Source organism: Leucopleurus acutus (genome assembly GCF_964270905.1).
Source record: "Leucopleurus acutus genome assembly, chromosome: 10".
Lineage (NCBI taxonomy): Eukaryota > Metazoa > Chordata > Mammalia > Artiodactyla > Delphinidae > Leucopleurus > Leucopleurus acutus.
In genome coordinates, this window is record NC_139153.1 from 48671477 (window position 1) to 48686317 (window position 14841).

Below are 14841 nucleotides of genomic sequence, written 5' to 3' on the forward strand. Positions count from 1 at the left end.
CCCCAGCACCTCACTCTTCACTTCTCCACCCTCACACTGGAGCCAGGGGGGACATCTGTCCCCTGGGCAGGACGGACCAGCAAGAAACAAACCCCTGAATGGCGGAGGGTATGGAGGGCTCAGTCTTTGGAACGTCACGGCCGACCCCTCCAACCCCAGAGGCCCACTCTCCCAGAGGCGGACCTGCTGAGTGACCCAGACCTGAAAGCCCACTCACCACATCTTGTGAAGGCCACAGGCTTTTATTTTAGTGACCCAGGAGTCTCCAAGCAGGGTGCGCCAGGAGGGCCTCCCCGGGGGGCTCGTATATGTGTAGGGGAGGTGCCCGCAGGCAGGCGTCTTGGCCACGTAGATGGAGCCGGCAGGGCCGGGGTTCAGAAGAAGCCGAGCTGCTTCTTCTGCTGCTGCTGCCTCCACTTGGCCATGCTGTAGAACTCCTCCTTGGACTTCCCAAAGATATCTTGGAAATCAGAGTCTGAGAGATAGGACTGGGGTGGGGGAGAGGAGGGAGTGGGTGCAGAGGAAGGGTATCAGCGGAGCCCAGAACCCTGTCCCACTCGCCCAGAGGTGTCATCCTCTCCCACATCTCTCTGCCCATCACCCTATCTGGAACACACATCTCCCCGGGCAGCCTGCCCATTGCCCACCGTCAGTGGGCCACGCCCTGGGCGCCGGCACCTCAGCTTTATATGCATTAGTGCTGGGGTGGTGAGTGGCGGGGCGGGGGTCTCAGGCATCCACCTCCTTGTGGGCCGGGTCCACACCCTCCGGCAGGTCCTCAACAGCCTGGTGCCTCAGCTGTTCTCGGGGCAGGCTCCTGCTGGCCACGGATCTGGGGCCGCTGCCCGCCTTGGGGCCCCGCTCCAGCTCGTTCTCGGAGCTGTCCTTGGAGCCCTTGAGGGCCCACAGGGCCAACGGGCCTGCCCTGCCATTGCGTGGCGATCTGGACAGCCGGAAGCTGCTGACCTGCTGTCAGGAGAGGGGACTCAGGCTGGGGAAGCTGGGGGATGGGCTCCCATGGGAGGCCACACTGAGCCCACCCGCCCTCCTGCCCCCAACTGCCACCCCTGCCCTCTACCGGCGCCTGGCTCCTTCCCTGCTCCTCCTGCCCTTGGGCCATGCCAGCTGAGCCCAGACCCCTGGGAGGCCCCAGTACTCACTGCTGTTCTCTCTGAGATGGCAGATACTGCTCCCAGGCCGCCCTCCACCACCTCCTCATAAGACTGATTGTTCTGGGGGGGGGCCGGATGGAGGGGCACCAATGGGACCAGATTCCCCACACACACTGGAGGTCCCTGGACAGGGCAATGGCTCCCCCACCATCTGCCAGGGCAGGCCCGTCTCCCAGGATTAGGGTGGGGATGGGGGGTTCAGGCTTCACTCACCGTCCATTTGTAGGGGTCCCAGGTGTGGAACCATCCAGTGAAGGTGGGAGGCTCGTGGCCCTGCTTGACCAGCACGATAGGCGTGGCCAGGCTCCTCCCTGCTGGGTGCGTCTTCAGGTACTCCTGGCCCCAGGCCACGGCCTCCTGCTTCCACTCGCTCGCAGCTGCCCCCAGCCACAGGAAAATCTGGGCCACAGAGGGGGCCTGGCCTTGGGCGGGTGGAGCTGACCACTTCCCTCCCAGCCCTGCCCATCAGGTGGTCTCAGAACCCGATGCACACATCCCAGCCAACCAGACCCACCCAGCAGGCTGGCTGCGCCCCCACACACCCGTAAATGTGCCAGGAAGTCTCAGGCATGCATGTGTGCAGTCAATCCACACATATTTACTGAGCACCGACTGTGTGCCAGGTAATGTTCTAGGCACGGGGGACTCAACCATGAGAAAGAGAGAGACAAAATCCCTGCTCTTGTAGAGCTTTCATTTTGCTGGGGGAGACACAAAAATAAGTAAAGTATGTAGTATATCAGATGGAGAAAAATAAAGCAGGGAAAGAAGAGAAGTGGGGTGGTGGTGGGGTGGATACTGTCATTTTAAATTAGAGTCAGGGAGAGCCTTACTGAGAAGATGACACTGGAGTCAAGCTCTGAGGGAGGTGGGGGAGCAAGTCACATGTATGTCTGGGGGGAAAGTGTTCTGAGCAGAGGAAACAACGAGTACAAAGGCCCTGAGCACGCTGGCATGTTCAGGGAGCGGCCAGGAAGCCATGGTGGCTGGAGCAGAGTGAGCAAGGGGGAGAGTCGGGGCCACCTGTCACAGGGCTGGGGGAGGGGCTTTGGCTGCGCTCTGAGTGGGATGTGAGCCCAAAGGCCTCCTTGCCACAGTCACACAGAGTCCCAGGCACAGTGATGCAGATACACACACACGACCACAGATACACCGACACAACTGTCCACCACCACTCAGCCAGACGGCAAATCACAGCCATACACTGTCACCCGTACTCATGCATAGTTGCATCTAAGCACAGTTACGATGGATCACACAGCCTGAAAACGCAAGTAGCCTGAAACACCATCACATCCAGCCACACAGAAACATGATTACACAGTCATACGAATTCAGTCACTCACACCTGCAGCCAGTTACACTGTCTCTCTCTCACAGTGTCACCAGTTATAGACGGTCTGGTCACTTATAGCCAGTTCCTTGACCACACAGCCATTACACACAGCTGCACACACACAGGCAAATTCAGGCACACAGACAGACAAATGACAATGAAAACACAACCAGACAAAATTTACGGGATGCAGCCAAAGCAGTCCTAAGAGGGAAGTTCATAGCGATACAGGCCTTCCTCAAAAAAACAAGAAAAATCTCAAAATAAGCAACCTAACCTACCATCTAAAAGGATTATAAAAAGAACAAACAAAACCTAAAGTCAGCAGAAGGAAGGAAATAATAAAGACCAGAGAGGAAATAAATTAGAGATCAAATGCAGTCACACAGAGGCATCACGCACATGCGTGCACACACGCACACACACACGGTCACTTTATGGCCACCCACTCAGCACTGACATGTCAGCCATGGGCACTCAGTTGCATGGACTCACACACGCCCTTATAAGGCACATGGAGTTACACCCAACTACACAACCGGTCACGACCACACATGAGTCCCAGACACACAGCCACAGTCTCCCCCAGGCTCCCTGGGTCACAGAGTCGTCCCTGGTGTCTTATCCACAGTCACACAATTGCACAGTCACTCAGTGTTACAGTGTCGTAGATAGTCACACACTCACCCGCAGCCTTATATGCAGTCACATGGCTAGAAACACAAAGTCACACACACACCCAGTTACGCAGGTGCAGACACCCCCCATTCACAACCCAGCCAGGCACCCAGCCTGCCGTACCTCCTCCCAGGTGTCCAGTAACATGACGTCATACTTGTCCAGGTCCTCTTGGCTAAAGAACACCACTTCCGTGAGGACCAGGGGGCCCGTCTGGATGGAGCACTCAAACAGTCGTGGCTGGAAGTCGGACACATCCTCGGGGAGCCTGGCCAGCATGGCACAAGGCCATGAGGGGCGCAGAGAGAGCTGGGCTTCTGACCAGCCTGGGCCAAGCCAGCCCCCAGCACAGCACCCCTCTACCGCCCCCCAGGGGCCGGGACACAATGCCTCCTGGAGCAGGAGGCACCTGCTCCCCTCTAAGTTCCACCCATCCCAGGATCCACTCCCAAACGCCTGCCCTTCTCTGGGCCTCCGTGTCCTCGTGTCAGTGGGGAAAGCAGGTTAGGTAGTCTGTCTTCCCACAGGCAGCTGGGGTGCAAGCTGCCCCATGAATTTCTCGGGGAAGGAGCACGGGGAAGGAGGGGGTGGCTGGCTGAGTGCGGAGGGAGGGCCGAGCTGGAGCCCTGCCGCCCTGGGAGGGAGGAGCCGCTGGCCCCCGGCCTCAGGCCCAAGGTGGGAGGACGGAAGCCAGGCTGAGAGAGGGTGACAGCAGCACTTAGGAGCTCAGGAGACTTGGGGGGAGCACAGCGCATAGCTGGGCCGCACAGACATAAAGAGCGGTAGGTTCTCTGCTCCCAGTTCCCTTTGAAGCCTCACTCTGCCCTTCCTTCCCATACACACCCTTATCCATTTACGCACCCCACACACACTATTCTTGCACACTCCACACATGCTGTTTACCCATATGTCATATTACACCGGGGACACCACCCGTGGGGATTGTGGGGTGGGGGAATGCACTTTGCCCTCTGGCCCTCTGCGGATAGGACGGTCCAGTACAGGGACCGTGCAGGGAGCACATTCGGCCAGCAGAGGGCGCGACCACCCTGCTGTCCCCGGCACCTTCGTGCTCCAAGTTAGGGAGGAGGGAAGGGTGGGCTGTGCTCCTAGGAGCCCCTGGCCTGGGGAGCCACGAGTTCTCAGCTCCAGTCTGGCCTCTCCCCCTCCCTGTGTGACCCTTAATCAGTCACCCACCCCCTTGGGCCTCAGTTCCCTCCTCTGGGTCAGGAGAGCACCCTCCTCCCAGCCTTGTCACCTCTTGCTGCTGGGGTAGGGTGCCTGGCCCCCCAGGGCCTCCCAGAAGTGGGGAGGCTCCTGACCCTCCAGCACCATTTCCTTGTCCTTCCTGGAGATGACGGTGACCACTGTCCGTGCCATCTCACGCTGGTCACCGCTGCAGCCCTGGCAGGCAAAGAGCTGGGTCACCCCCTGCACAGGCAGGGGCCTTCACCTCCTGCGCCACATCCCCTGCTAACAGGAGCCTGTGCGGAGCCGCGCCTGAGTCACAGGAGCCCTGGGCTCGTGGCGGGGCACACATGACAAAGTGTCTCCCTTCCTCCCCCTCCTCCCTCTGTCTCCTCAGCTGATCAAGGTCACAGAGACCTGAACCCTCTCCAGGTCCAGAGCACAGCATGGGGACCTCCAGGCTTGGAGATCATTCACGGTTTATGCTGAAGATCAGAGAAAACCCTGGCAATCTGAACTAGGCCTCCTTTTCCCAAGAGACTTGGGAAGGGACGTGGTCCCGGCACGAGGCAGGAAGGAGGGCAGGCAGCCTGGGCCTGGCCTGGCTCTGACCCGTGGATGCCCAGGTCCACCCATAACTTCCCCCAGGTCCCAGAAGGGACACTGTGGCCTCTCCCCCACCTCCCTCTGGCCTGAGGCTGGACTTAAAGTCAGCCTCCGCTGCGGAGTAGACCCTTCCCTGGCCTGGCACCGCTGCCCCAGGCATAAGTCAAGTAGTCATTGCTGGGGTACCTTCCCAAACCAGAGGTAGCAGAGGCTGGCTGTGGCCAGCAGGAAGATATTGTTGGAGTTGAGGGCTGAGGCCCGGGCTGGCACCTCCAGGGTCCAGGTGTTGTAGCTGTCAGTGCCTCGTACGTGGAAGAGCCTTGTGGCGGACTCTGGCTGCCCCTTCCCGTTGTGCCCAGCGCTCCCCTACGAGAGGGCTGGGCCTCAGGCTGCGGCAAGGGCTCTTGGGGCCGCCTCCCTCTCTCAGTGGGGGCCAAACTGCCTCGGCACCCAGGGCCCCCTCTCTTGAAGCCAGCTCTGTTTTCTACCCTCTGAGTGTGGAGTGTGAGGATGCCATCGGTCTAGAATAGGGAACCAGGCCCTTTCTAAATAGACCCCTCACCCCATCTCCGAGGGGTCAGAGCATGGATCCCGCAGGCCTTGAAGACGGAAAGTGGGGAGCAGCTTTGCCTGTGTGTGACCCCAGGTAAGGCCCCAGCTCCCTTTCCGTTCCGCTTCCGCACTTGTGCGCCTGTTCTGTGGCTGCCTCTGGGGATGGGGGAAGAAACTCAGGCAGGGGTCACCCTTGGAGCTCCTGGGCCTTGGACAAGCACCAGGAAGCCAAGGGGCTACCGCTGGGCCCCTGACCTGCAGAGAAGGTGCTTAGCACATGCGTGTAAGGGCCATGGGTGCACGGAGGGGTGGAGAGACTGCGGCCACAGCAGCAAGGCGGGCCCTACCTGGAAGATCACCAGCTGGCCCTGGAAGATGGCGAGGAAGTGAGGGGGCTCGCTGCCCATGGTCACGTGCTCCTGCACCAGCGCTCCGTGGTACTGGAGGTCCAGCTCCTCAGCGTTGCCCTTCAGGGCCTTGATCTCGTGTGCGGTGGCCTGGAGGCCCTGCGGGCAGGGGTGGTGAGGGCCTGGCACGGCTCCCAGACCCCACTCTCAGCTCCTGAGCTCTGGGGCTTGAGGGTGCCCGCCACCCTGCTCAGGCCGACGCACCTGCCACAGGTACAGGATGTACTGGTCGAGGCCCATCTTCTGGTATGTGTAGAGGACAAGGTAGCAGTTGCCTGCGCACAACTGTCCGTGATGCATGGGGTCCACGGGCTGCCTGCGTGAGCCCTGGATGTACCACACCTGGGGAACAGGGGCCCAACAGGCAGGGCTGGTGCCTCCACCTGAACTAGCCCACCCACCGTGTGTCCAGCCAGGAAGCTCTCTGCAGCGGGGGGCACGCCTCATCTGTGCAGACAAGGGGCTCCCCCCGAGCTCTGTGCCCACCCTACACTCTGTGCTTCCCCCAGGGACCCCTGGGACCCACACCTGTGCCAGCCTGTTCTCAGCCAGGACTCTGAGTTGGTGTGTGGTGCCTGGGACAAACAAGCGGTGAGCACTCCAGAGGCTGCCCAGGCTGCCACATGCCCCCCGAGCCTGACCTCACCAGCCACAGCCCTGCACAGCTGCTCTCTGCTCAGGCCAGGGCAGCAGAAGCTGGGCAGAAGCAAGGCCTTGGGGCTCTTGGAAAAATTTCCTTTTTTTCAAGTGTCACTTAAAAAAAGCAAACCCTGTTCAAAGACTGAAAGGGAAACACTTAGTCACACTTAATGTGATATCCTGTTCCTGTGGGTAGGCGAGCATGGGCCCTGGAGCCAGGCAAACCCTGGTTGAATCCCGGTCACCCACAGCGGCAGTGAGACCTTTCTGAGCTTCAGTTTTTCCCACCTGTGAAGTGGGGGTAACAGCGCTCACCTCGACATGGCAAGAAACAACATCTGGGCATCCTGTGGCCACACAGAGCCTGACAGCAGTCTCTGGAAAAGACCAGAGCACCGGGAATCCTGCTTCTGCAGAAGAGGCTGATTGCAACCACTCGCCTCCAGGAGCAGCACTCACCTGGCAGCCAGGCTTCCTGGCTCGGGGCTCCCTCTGGCTGCCTGTCCCCGAGCCTGCTGTGGGGGGGGCGGGGGACGTCCCCTCCCTGGCTTTGTGCTTGGGGCCTGAGCTGCAGACCCCTCCTTCCTTCCTCCCTTGCCCTTCTCTCCGCTTTCCTGTTTCTCCTTTTCTCTCTCTCGCTGGTTGCCCCTCTGTCTTTCCCTGGGTACCCCATCTCTCCCTGACCCCCTTTCTCCTCTCCCTGTGCCCTCACCCCTCCCTGCTCTGCATCCCATCCCCTCCTCCCTCTATTCGGTCTCCTCCGCCCTCTCTCTCTCATTCTCAGTCTCCTCTTCTTTGTCTCTCTCTGTCCCCTCAACCTGTCATCCTCTCTCCCTCCTCCCCCTCCGCCCCATCTTCTCCTATCTCAGTCTCTGCCCACTCACTGCCACTGTCCATCCATAGTAGGGCAAATGTCAGAGGGCACCTTGGAGAAACAGTACTTTCTCAGACCTCGGCCTACCTTGAGAACTAGTGCGCCTCACACAGGCCCAGCTGTCCTGTTCCCATACGCTCTCAGCACCCGCACACCAGCCTCGGGGCCAGGTGGGACCACAGCTTTAGCCCCATTTTACATATAAAAAACTAAGCCCTGAAGGAATTAAGGGCCCTGCCTGGGGGTGACCCAATTAGTCAAGATACAACCCTACCCTGTACAGAGCCTGGAAGGAGCCCCCAACCCTTGCCATCTCCCAGAACACTGGTCTGAGACCAGACGGGTGGCTGACAGGGTGTGACTTTGTGTTGGGTGTGTGGGGCTGTGATCACGTGTGATGCAGAGTTTGTATGCTTACATGTTTTCAATTGTTTGAATAAGTGCAATCACAAGGTATGAGTATGTGTGTCTATAATATGTATGTGTCATACATATGACAAAAGGGCACAATTAATTGTCCGAATGTTACTGTTCTGGGTGCCATGAGTGTTACCGAGCAAGTGGCCGTGGCTGCATGGGACTGTACGCGTGATGCATATGAGCTGGCAGGGCGGAGGGTGCGTGTGTACGTACACATGCCCCGTGTGTCCCTGATTGTGTGTAGATGTGCACCTGGGCGTACCTGGGTCACTTTAGCAGCCATAAGGTTCACCTGAAGACAAAGCCTACACCTGTGCGCCCATCTTCCCCCAGCCAAGTCAGTGCCCCTCACCTCCACCTTCCCAGAGCCGTCGTCCACCATCCTGAGCTGGGCCGCCAGCTCAGGATGGCTGTGCAGCTTGCCCACGTCCAGTTTCACCTGAAGTAATTTACCTGAGGGTGGGACAGAGGGTGTCACTGGCGATGTCTGCCCTGTCCCAGACTTCGCCTCGCCCAGCCAATCACGCAAGAAGCTCCCTCCGGCCACGCCCCTCAACCTTCCCGTGGAGATTCTGGGCCCCGCCCAGGACCCGCCCCTCCAGCCCCGCCCCGCCCATCGCTCAGGAAGCCTCGGCTCGGTGCTCCGCTCCGCCGTCCGGCCACGCCCCCTCACCCATTCCGCGGAGGTGCTTGTTCTTGCGCTGCTCCCCAGACCACGATCGGAACAGCTGCTTGAACGCGGCCGACTCGGCGCCTTCGTCCACCACCTCCACATTGGTGTAGCTCGGGTAGCCCTTGGCCTGGATGAAGCCCTGGGCGGGGGGGCTCTGTCAAGCGTGTGGCCCAAGGGCCCACTGCTCCGCTCCACCCGCAGGACCTGCCGCTCACGCTTCGGGGCCAGCCAGTGCACTGAGCAGCGTTAATTAACTGAGCTCATGACTGGCTTAAGGAGCTGGCTCCGGCACTACCGACTTCTCTGAAGTCCCTGAGGACAGGCAGGGTCCCGTTAGTCCGGGCCTCGGGAAGGGCCAGCTATGACCACCCGTCAGACCCCAGGCAGAGCCCTGCCTCCCCTCCTGGAAAAGGAGGGAGTACCCAGTGCTTGGAGAATCCTCAGACCTCAAGGCGGGTCCCCCACATCCCCCTTTTACACATGGTTTCTTGGAAGCTATCTGGTCCTCCCCCGTCAGGGCCCCCAAGGCAGGCCACAGCCCGCGGTACCCCAGAGAGGGGCCCTGTGTTCCCCCTCGGACCGTTGGGCAGAGCTGTGTCTCCGCCCTCAGACAGGGCGGTGGGTGTTCAGGCTTAGACCCCAGGGCAGGGTTATGTCCTCCTCCATCCGACAGGGCTCCCAGGGCAGGATGTATCCCCCTCCTGGCCCCAGGGCAGGACTACCTCTCTCTTTAGACCCCAGGACATGGATGTCTCCCAGCTTAGGTTGCAGGGTAAGGCGGTTTCCTCCCTACGCAGGAACCAGGGCAGCTCTATGTCCCTCTAAGCCAGGGCCCCATAGCCTCACCAGAGCCCTGCTGAAGGCAGCCTTTTTCTCCTGGAGGCTAGTCATGCGTCCCTGCCACACGTAGATCTTGAAACCACCCTGGTCCAGGATGTAGCAGTCCTGGGAGCCAAAGTGGGGCTGGTCAGTAGGTGGTCCAGACTGGGTTGGGCTTGTAGAGTGGGTGGGGAGATGGACGGGATGGCTGGGGCCAGGCTTGCCTCACCTCCTTCTGCAGTAGGTCTTGGGCCAGAGGGCAGGTCGACAACTCCTGGATCACCACATCCTTGCCCTTCTCGTAGACACTAGGGGACAGGCATCCAGATGTGGGCAGCTCAGCTCCTCCCGGGCCTGGCTGCACTCCAGCTACCAGTGCCCCTCGCACCTCCGGAGGCAGAAGGCTTGGGGCCTGGGGGCCCAGGTTGAGGTCTTCACTGAAGCCTTGCTGTGAAGACTTAGGCAGCTCCCTGGCCCTCTCAGGGTCTCAGTTGCCCTGTCTGTACAATGCGTTCTCAGAAAGGCAGCCATGCAAGAGCACAGGCTGGGCCTAAGGTCCCACATGGCCTGCCCCAGAAACCCATGAACCTTTTCTAGAGGGCTTCCTAGAGACACCGTGTTATTGCAGTAATGCTGGACATGCACGCCTGGGCTATTCCACCCACCCTGCCCACTCCCAAGGTCTGCTCACTGGTAGAGGCGGACGTTGGCCTTTTGCAGTTGGTCAGTACTCTTACTGGGCATGGCGGTGTGCAGGTTGCCCACTCTGCAGCCCAGCACAGCTTCCATGATCTGCATGAGGTCAGTGGCTTCAGCCTCATCATCCACCACACCAATCTGTGCACGGCCACCACGCTCCCTGTCCTGGAGGCTGCGGGTCAGGGCCAGGCCCTGCGGGACAGGACCTGGCAGTCAGAGCATCCCCAGAATGCCCCCCATCACCTCTCAGACAGTCCAGCCCAGAATCCTCCTGTCACTGCTCAGCTCCCAGAGGCTGGGGGCCAGGGGAGGTATCCCCTTATCCTGGCATCCAGGGGTACCACCAGTTCAGGATCTGGACTCAGTTTGTAGGTGCTTCTCAGCTTCTTAGGCGCGAGAGAAGCCCACATCTTGGGGTAGCTGGAGGATGGGCACCTGGAGGACCACCCCTCTCCCCGAGCACTGCACCCCTTAGTTCCCGGGGCAGACACTGACCCGCGCCTTCTCAGCAGTGCTGGTTTTGGGCCCATTCCACTGGATCATCATCTTGCCCAGGTCTAGCAGGAAGATGTCACTCTTATTAAAGCTGTGCCAGGAGAGCTCCACCTGCCAGAGCCAGGTGTCAGGGAGGGAGACAGTGTGTCATACCACCCGCACCCAGGTGGAGGGGCACTGCAGCCTGTCCTTGCCCACGTGCGCATAGCTCAGGTGTGTCACTTATGTGCATGAAGCTGCGTGCAACTGGGTGTATGTGTGAGTGTGACACCACTCTGATGGTGTGCAGGCACGCATCCATGTAAGCATGTGAGACCTTGAGCGTCACTGTGGATGTGGCTGGGTGCATCTCTGGGCATGTGTAAACGTAGGTTATGCTGCATTTCACAGGGTGTCCGTGACCGAGTCTGACACTTCTCACTCAGTGCAAGTCTACAGCAGTACATGCGTACACAGACACATGGATGCAAGTGGGGCGCAAGTACCAGTTTATCCACATGTGTAGATGTGTGTGTAGGTGAACATCAAATGTGAAGAAGTGTATGAGCTCCTGGCTGACAGTGCATGTGTACCTGTGTGGGGGACAGTGTGTCATCTGTGGAAAAGGGCAAGTATCATCCCAATGCTTTGGAGAGTAAAAGTGGGAGCTCTGAATAATTATGCCAGGCTAACAGGCAAAACCTGGGGCTGCCTGGTGGCGCTGCATGACCAGGGATGTATGATCACTAAATCTGTGGGTGACACTGTGTGAGCCTGGGTGGGATTGTCTGTGAGTCACAAAGCTGCCACATACCATGCAGACAGTAACGTACACAACTCAGTGTCACCATTCACATCGCAGGCGTCAAACTCCTGACTGTTCATTACACTGATGGCAGCAAACCGTCTTGTTCTCACAAGATCAGTATTTTCCATCAATATCCTGACAGATGGAAGTAAGGGGCGCTCAGGTCTAATTTGCACAAGGGCAGTCTATGGACCGAGTGGCATTAGGGCTAACCGTGGAGACAATGGGTGTGCCTATGGGTGACAATTATGACGTGTATGAGAATGTGGGGCTGTGCACCTCCCTAAATCATGCTACTTCCCATTGTGCTGCTTAGCAGAGCCATCCAGGTGCATCATCTTGTCTGCCTCACCTCCCTAGTTCTCAGTGTGTCCATGGGACAGATGAGGAAACAGAGGGTCAAAGGAGCTGTGGGACGGGTGGGGCTGGAAGCCTGGCTCTGCCTTCTCTCTCCTCATCAAGATGGGCCATCGGGGAATGCTGACCTCCCACGTTCCCCCCAATGTCCCCACCGCCCTCCACACTTCCCTACACTTCAGGACACGCAGTCCAGCTGAGTCCATGGTCAGGTGGCATCCCTGGCAGCTCTCACCTCACTGGCTGACACGTGCTTCCCCGCTCTAATGTGCAGCAGTCGCTGGATGTTGTACACGTTGGTCTCCACGTGCTTGAGGGCAGAGGCCAGGCCTCCCTTCCGGTAGCTGAGGAGAGCATGGGGTCCCATGTGAGACCATATGCTGCCATGCGCAGGGGTGAGTGCAGATGTGTGCACCTGCATGCACGCATGTGGGGACACATGTGCCTGTTTAATACGTGTGTGCAAGTAGATATGAACACGTTTGTACAAGCATATGGGGGCAGTAATGTGCATGTGTTTATCCATGTGTAGATACGTGGACACATGAATGTGTATATACATGTATGCATGTGGGGAATAACGTGTATCTGTTTATCCGTGTGCGTACAGATGTGCGTGCATGGAATTCACACAACCGCGTATATGTGTGTAGGTGGACATGAATACTCACCAATGTATGTGGGTGCCCATCTGTAGGTGGACATACATGGGGTGGCGTGTTTTCTGCATGCGCATATATACATGTGTGCGTGCATTTATGTATATACTATTTACATGTATCAGGTTCAACAGAAATGATCGAATACTGGCAATTTCCTATGGTTCGACCTAATATATTGTAATTGTTAATTAAATAAATATTTGAAGCAATTTACAGCAAAAGACATATTTCTATTGGGCATAGTAACAGAAAAGCAAACTGAAAAACAGCACTGGGATCCACTCCTGGGTATACACCCAAGAGAAATGAGAAACATATGTCCACACAAAAACTTGTATACAATACTGGATGGTGAGTAAACTTACTGCAGTAATCATCTCACAATATATGTAAGTCAAACCATTATGCTGCACACCTTAAACTTATACAGTGCTGTGTGTCAGTTATATCTCAATAAAACTGGGGGGGAAAACTACCCAAAACTTGTATACAAATGTTAACAACAGTATTACCCATAACAGCTAAAAAGTGGAAACAACCCAAATGTCCATTAAGTGATGAATACGTAAATAAAATGTGGTATATCCATAAATGGTGTTGTATAATTCTATTTAAGTAAAATGTCCAGAAGAGGGAAATCTATACAGACTGGGGCAAGGGAGCATTGGGGGAAATGGGGAGTGATGCAAAAGGGTACGGGGCTTTTTCTGGGGGTGTTGAAAACGTTCTAAAATTACGGCGATAGATCCCACAAGTCTGTGAATACACTAAAAAATCACTGAATTGTATGCTTTAAACGGGTGGGTTGTATGGTATGATTTGTATGTCAATAAGTTGTTACCCGCCCCCCTCAAAAAAACCACCCCACACACTGTGATGAGGGAGACAGTTGCCCCAGGCCGCCAGCCACCCCACGGCTCCTGTCCCTCCCAGCCCCCTGCCCGCCTCACTCACATGATTCCAGGGCGGAAGTAGCTGCGAAAGCAGGCGGATTCGTGGCCCTGCGCCTCGCGGTGCTGCACGGTGGCGCCACCCAGCGTCTCCTGCAGGTGCTGCACGAAGGAGCCCGCCGTACCCTGCGCCTCCACACCCGCCTCCTTCCCGACCCAGTAGTGCAGGTCTTTGGGTGCCCCCGACGTGGCCTTCAGGCTCTGGGGGACCTAGGGCCCAGGTGTTTGCGTCCGTGTGTGTGGTGAGGGGCTGAGGTCCCAGGAGTGGGGTGGGGCCCGAGGGCTGAGGCGGAGAGGGGAGATCGAGGTGGAGGATGTACGAAGGGCTGTGGGGAGACTGGTCAGGTGCTTACACCGACAGGAGACGGAGACCGGCGAGGGAAGGGTGAAGAGACCTCAAAGGCAGCAGCCTCCGTATGGGATGCGATTCTTGGGCTCCCAGCCTGCCTTTTCCCAGGGCGGGGCTTAGTCTGCACCATGGAACCCCCAAAGGGCCAGCCACCACCCCCACCCCCCAGACTCCTGAAGTGCTCACGTGCAGGACGATATAGCAGTGCTCCTCAAAGAAGTTCCCATAAGCCCGCTCAGGGACCGGCACCATCTTCAGGTTCTGGGAGAGGAGGGTGCCTAGTGACAACTTGGGAGACCCTGTTCCCCCCAGCCATGACCCTTTGGCGTAGGGGGAGGGAGCTCTGAGTGGGGGGCGGGAGAAGACTGGTCTCAGAGACCTGCACACTGTCTTTATCACCAGCTCTTCTGTCTGGTCGTGCAGCTCACCTCAGTGATCCATATGTGGAGGTCCCTGTGGCTCTCGATGGCTGGGAGGCCCCTGTTGGTGTCCATCCTAGATCACGAAAGAGTGAGGGAGGGAACAGTAGCCAGAGTCCTCAGGCCCTGGCCGCCTGTACTCTGGGCTCTAAGCAAGAGCTCTCCCCACTCACAGCTCTCCAAAGACCCTTCATCATAGCCTGTGCCTCTCATGAGGAGGGCTGCGTAAACAAAAGGGCCAGCACACCAGGACACCAGGGTACTGCAGACGTCGGCACAGAGGCTTTGCAAACAGGGACCTGCCTTGTCGTCTGTGCTTGTGTACTTGAAATAGGGCTGAGCTCTGTGGACAATGATAGGCTTTGAGTCTATGGACAACCTCTGCAAACAGACAGGGCGTTTGAAACAGGCTATGCATACAGACACAGGATCTGCAGCCAGGGACAGTCACTGTAGACAGTGATAGGCTTACAGCCAGGCGAGGGCTCTGCTAGTCACAACAGGTGCTGTAGGCAGGGACAGACTCTGCAAACAGGGGCAGGCTCTTGAAGTGAGACAGAATCCTGTAGACAAGACAGGCTCTGCACACAAGGTGAATAGGCGTAGGTCTTTCAGACAGTTAGGAGATAACCATGCAAAGAGACACAGCACCTGCAGAGAAAAGGGACAGCTTCCTCAGACCCAGGAAAGGGATGCAACAGGCACAGGTTCTCCTGACAAAGACGAGTTCTGTTGACAGGGACCACCTTTGTAAGGATG

The 14841-nt window shown here is 57.8% G+C and overlaps 1 protein-coding gene across 1 annotated transcript; it reads right to left on the bottom strand.

Annotated features, from left to right (window-relative positions):
• Positions 1-302: 302 nt before the first annotated feature.
• Positions 303-14158, bottom strand: VILL (villin like). The gene is made up of 19 exons (XM_082847602.1): positions 14092-14158; positions 13850-13924; positions 13319-13524; positions 11938-12046; positions 10559-10669; positions 10056-10255; positions 9594-9672; positions 9392-9490; positions 8546-8684; positions 8225-8325; positions 6144-6281; positions 5880-6038; positions 5167-5346; positions 4445-4590; positions 3310-3454; positions 1386-1571; positions 1161-1232; positions 742-969; positions 303-488 (listed from the first exon to the last, which is right to left on the bottom strand). The coding sequence occupies exons 1-19, from the start codon at positions 14155-14157 to the stop codon at positions 375-377; spliced, it is 2553 nt and encodes an 850-aa protein (XP_082703728.1). The 5' UTR covers position 14158; the 3' UTR covers positions 303-374.
• Positions 14159-14841: the final 683 nt, after the last annotated feature.

Bases quoted from the DNA above. Each gene is read 5' to 3' on its own strand.
- VILL (XM_082847602.1), bottom strand. From the start codon at position 14,157: ATGGACACCAACAGGGGCCTCCCAGCCATCGAGAGCCACAGGGACCTC. The intron at 9,673-10,055 runs GTGAGCAGACCT...CCTGTCCCCTAG, and splicing joins GCCAACGTCCGCCTCTACCA to TGTCTACGAGAAGGGCAAGG. The intron at 6,039-6,143 runs GTGCGTCGGCCT...CCCTGCCCGCAG, and splicing joins ACATCCTGTACCTGTGGCAG to GGCCTCCAGGCCACCGCACA.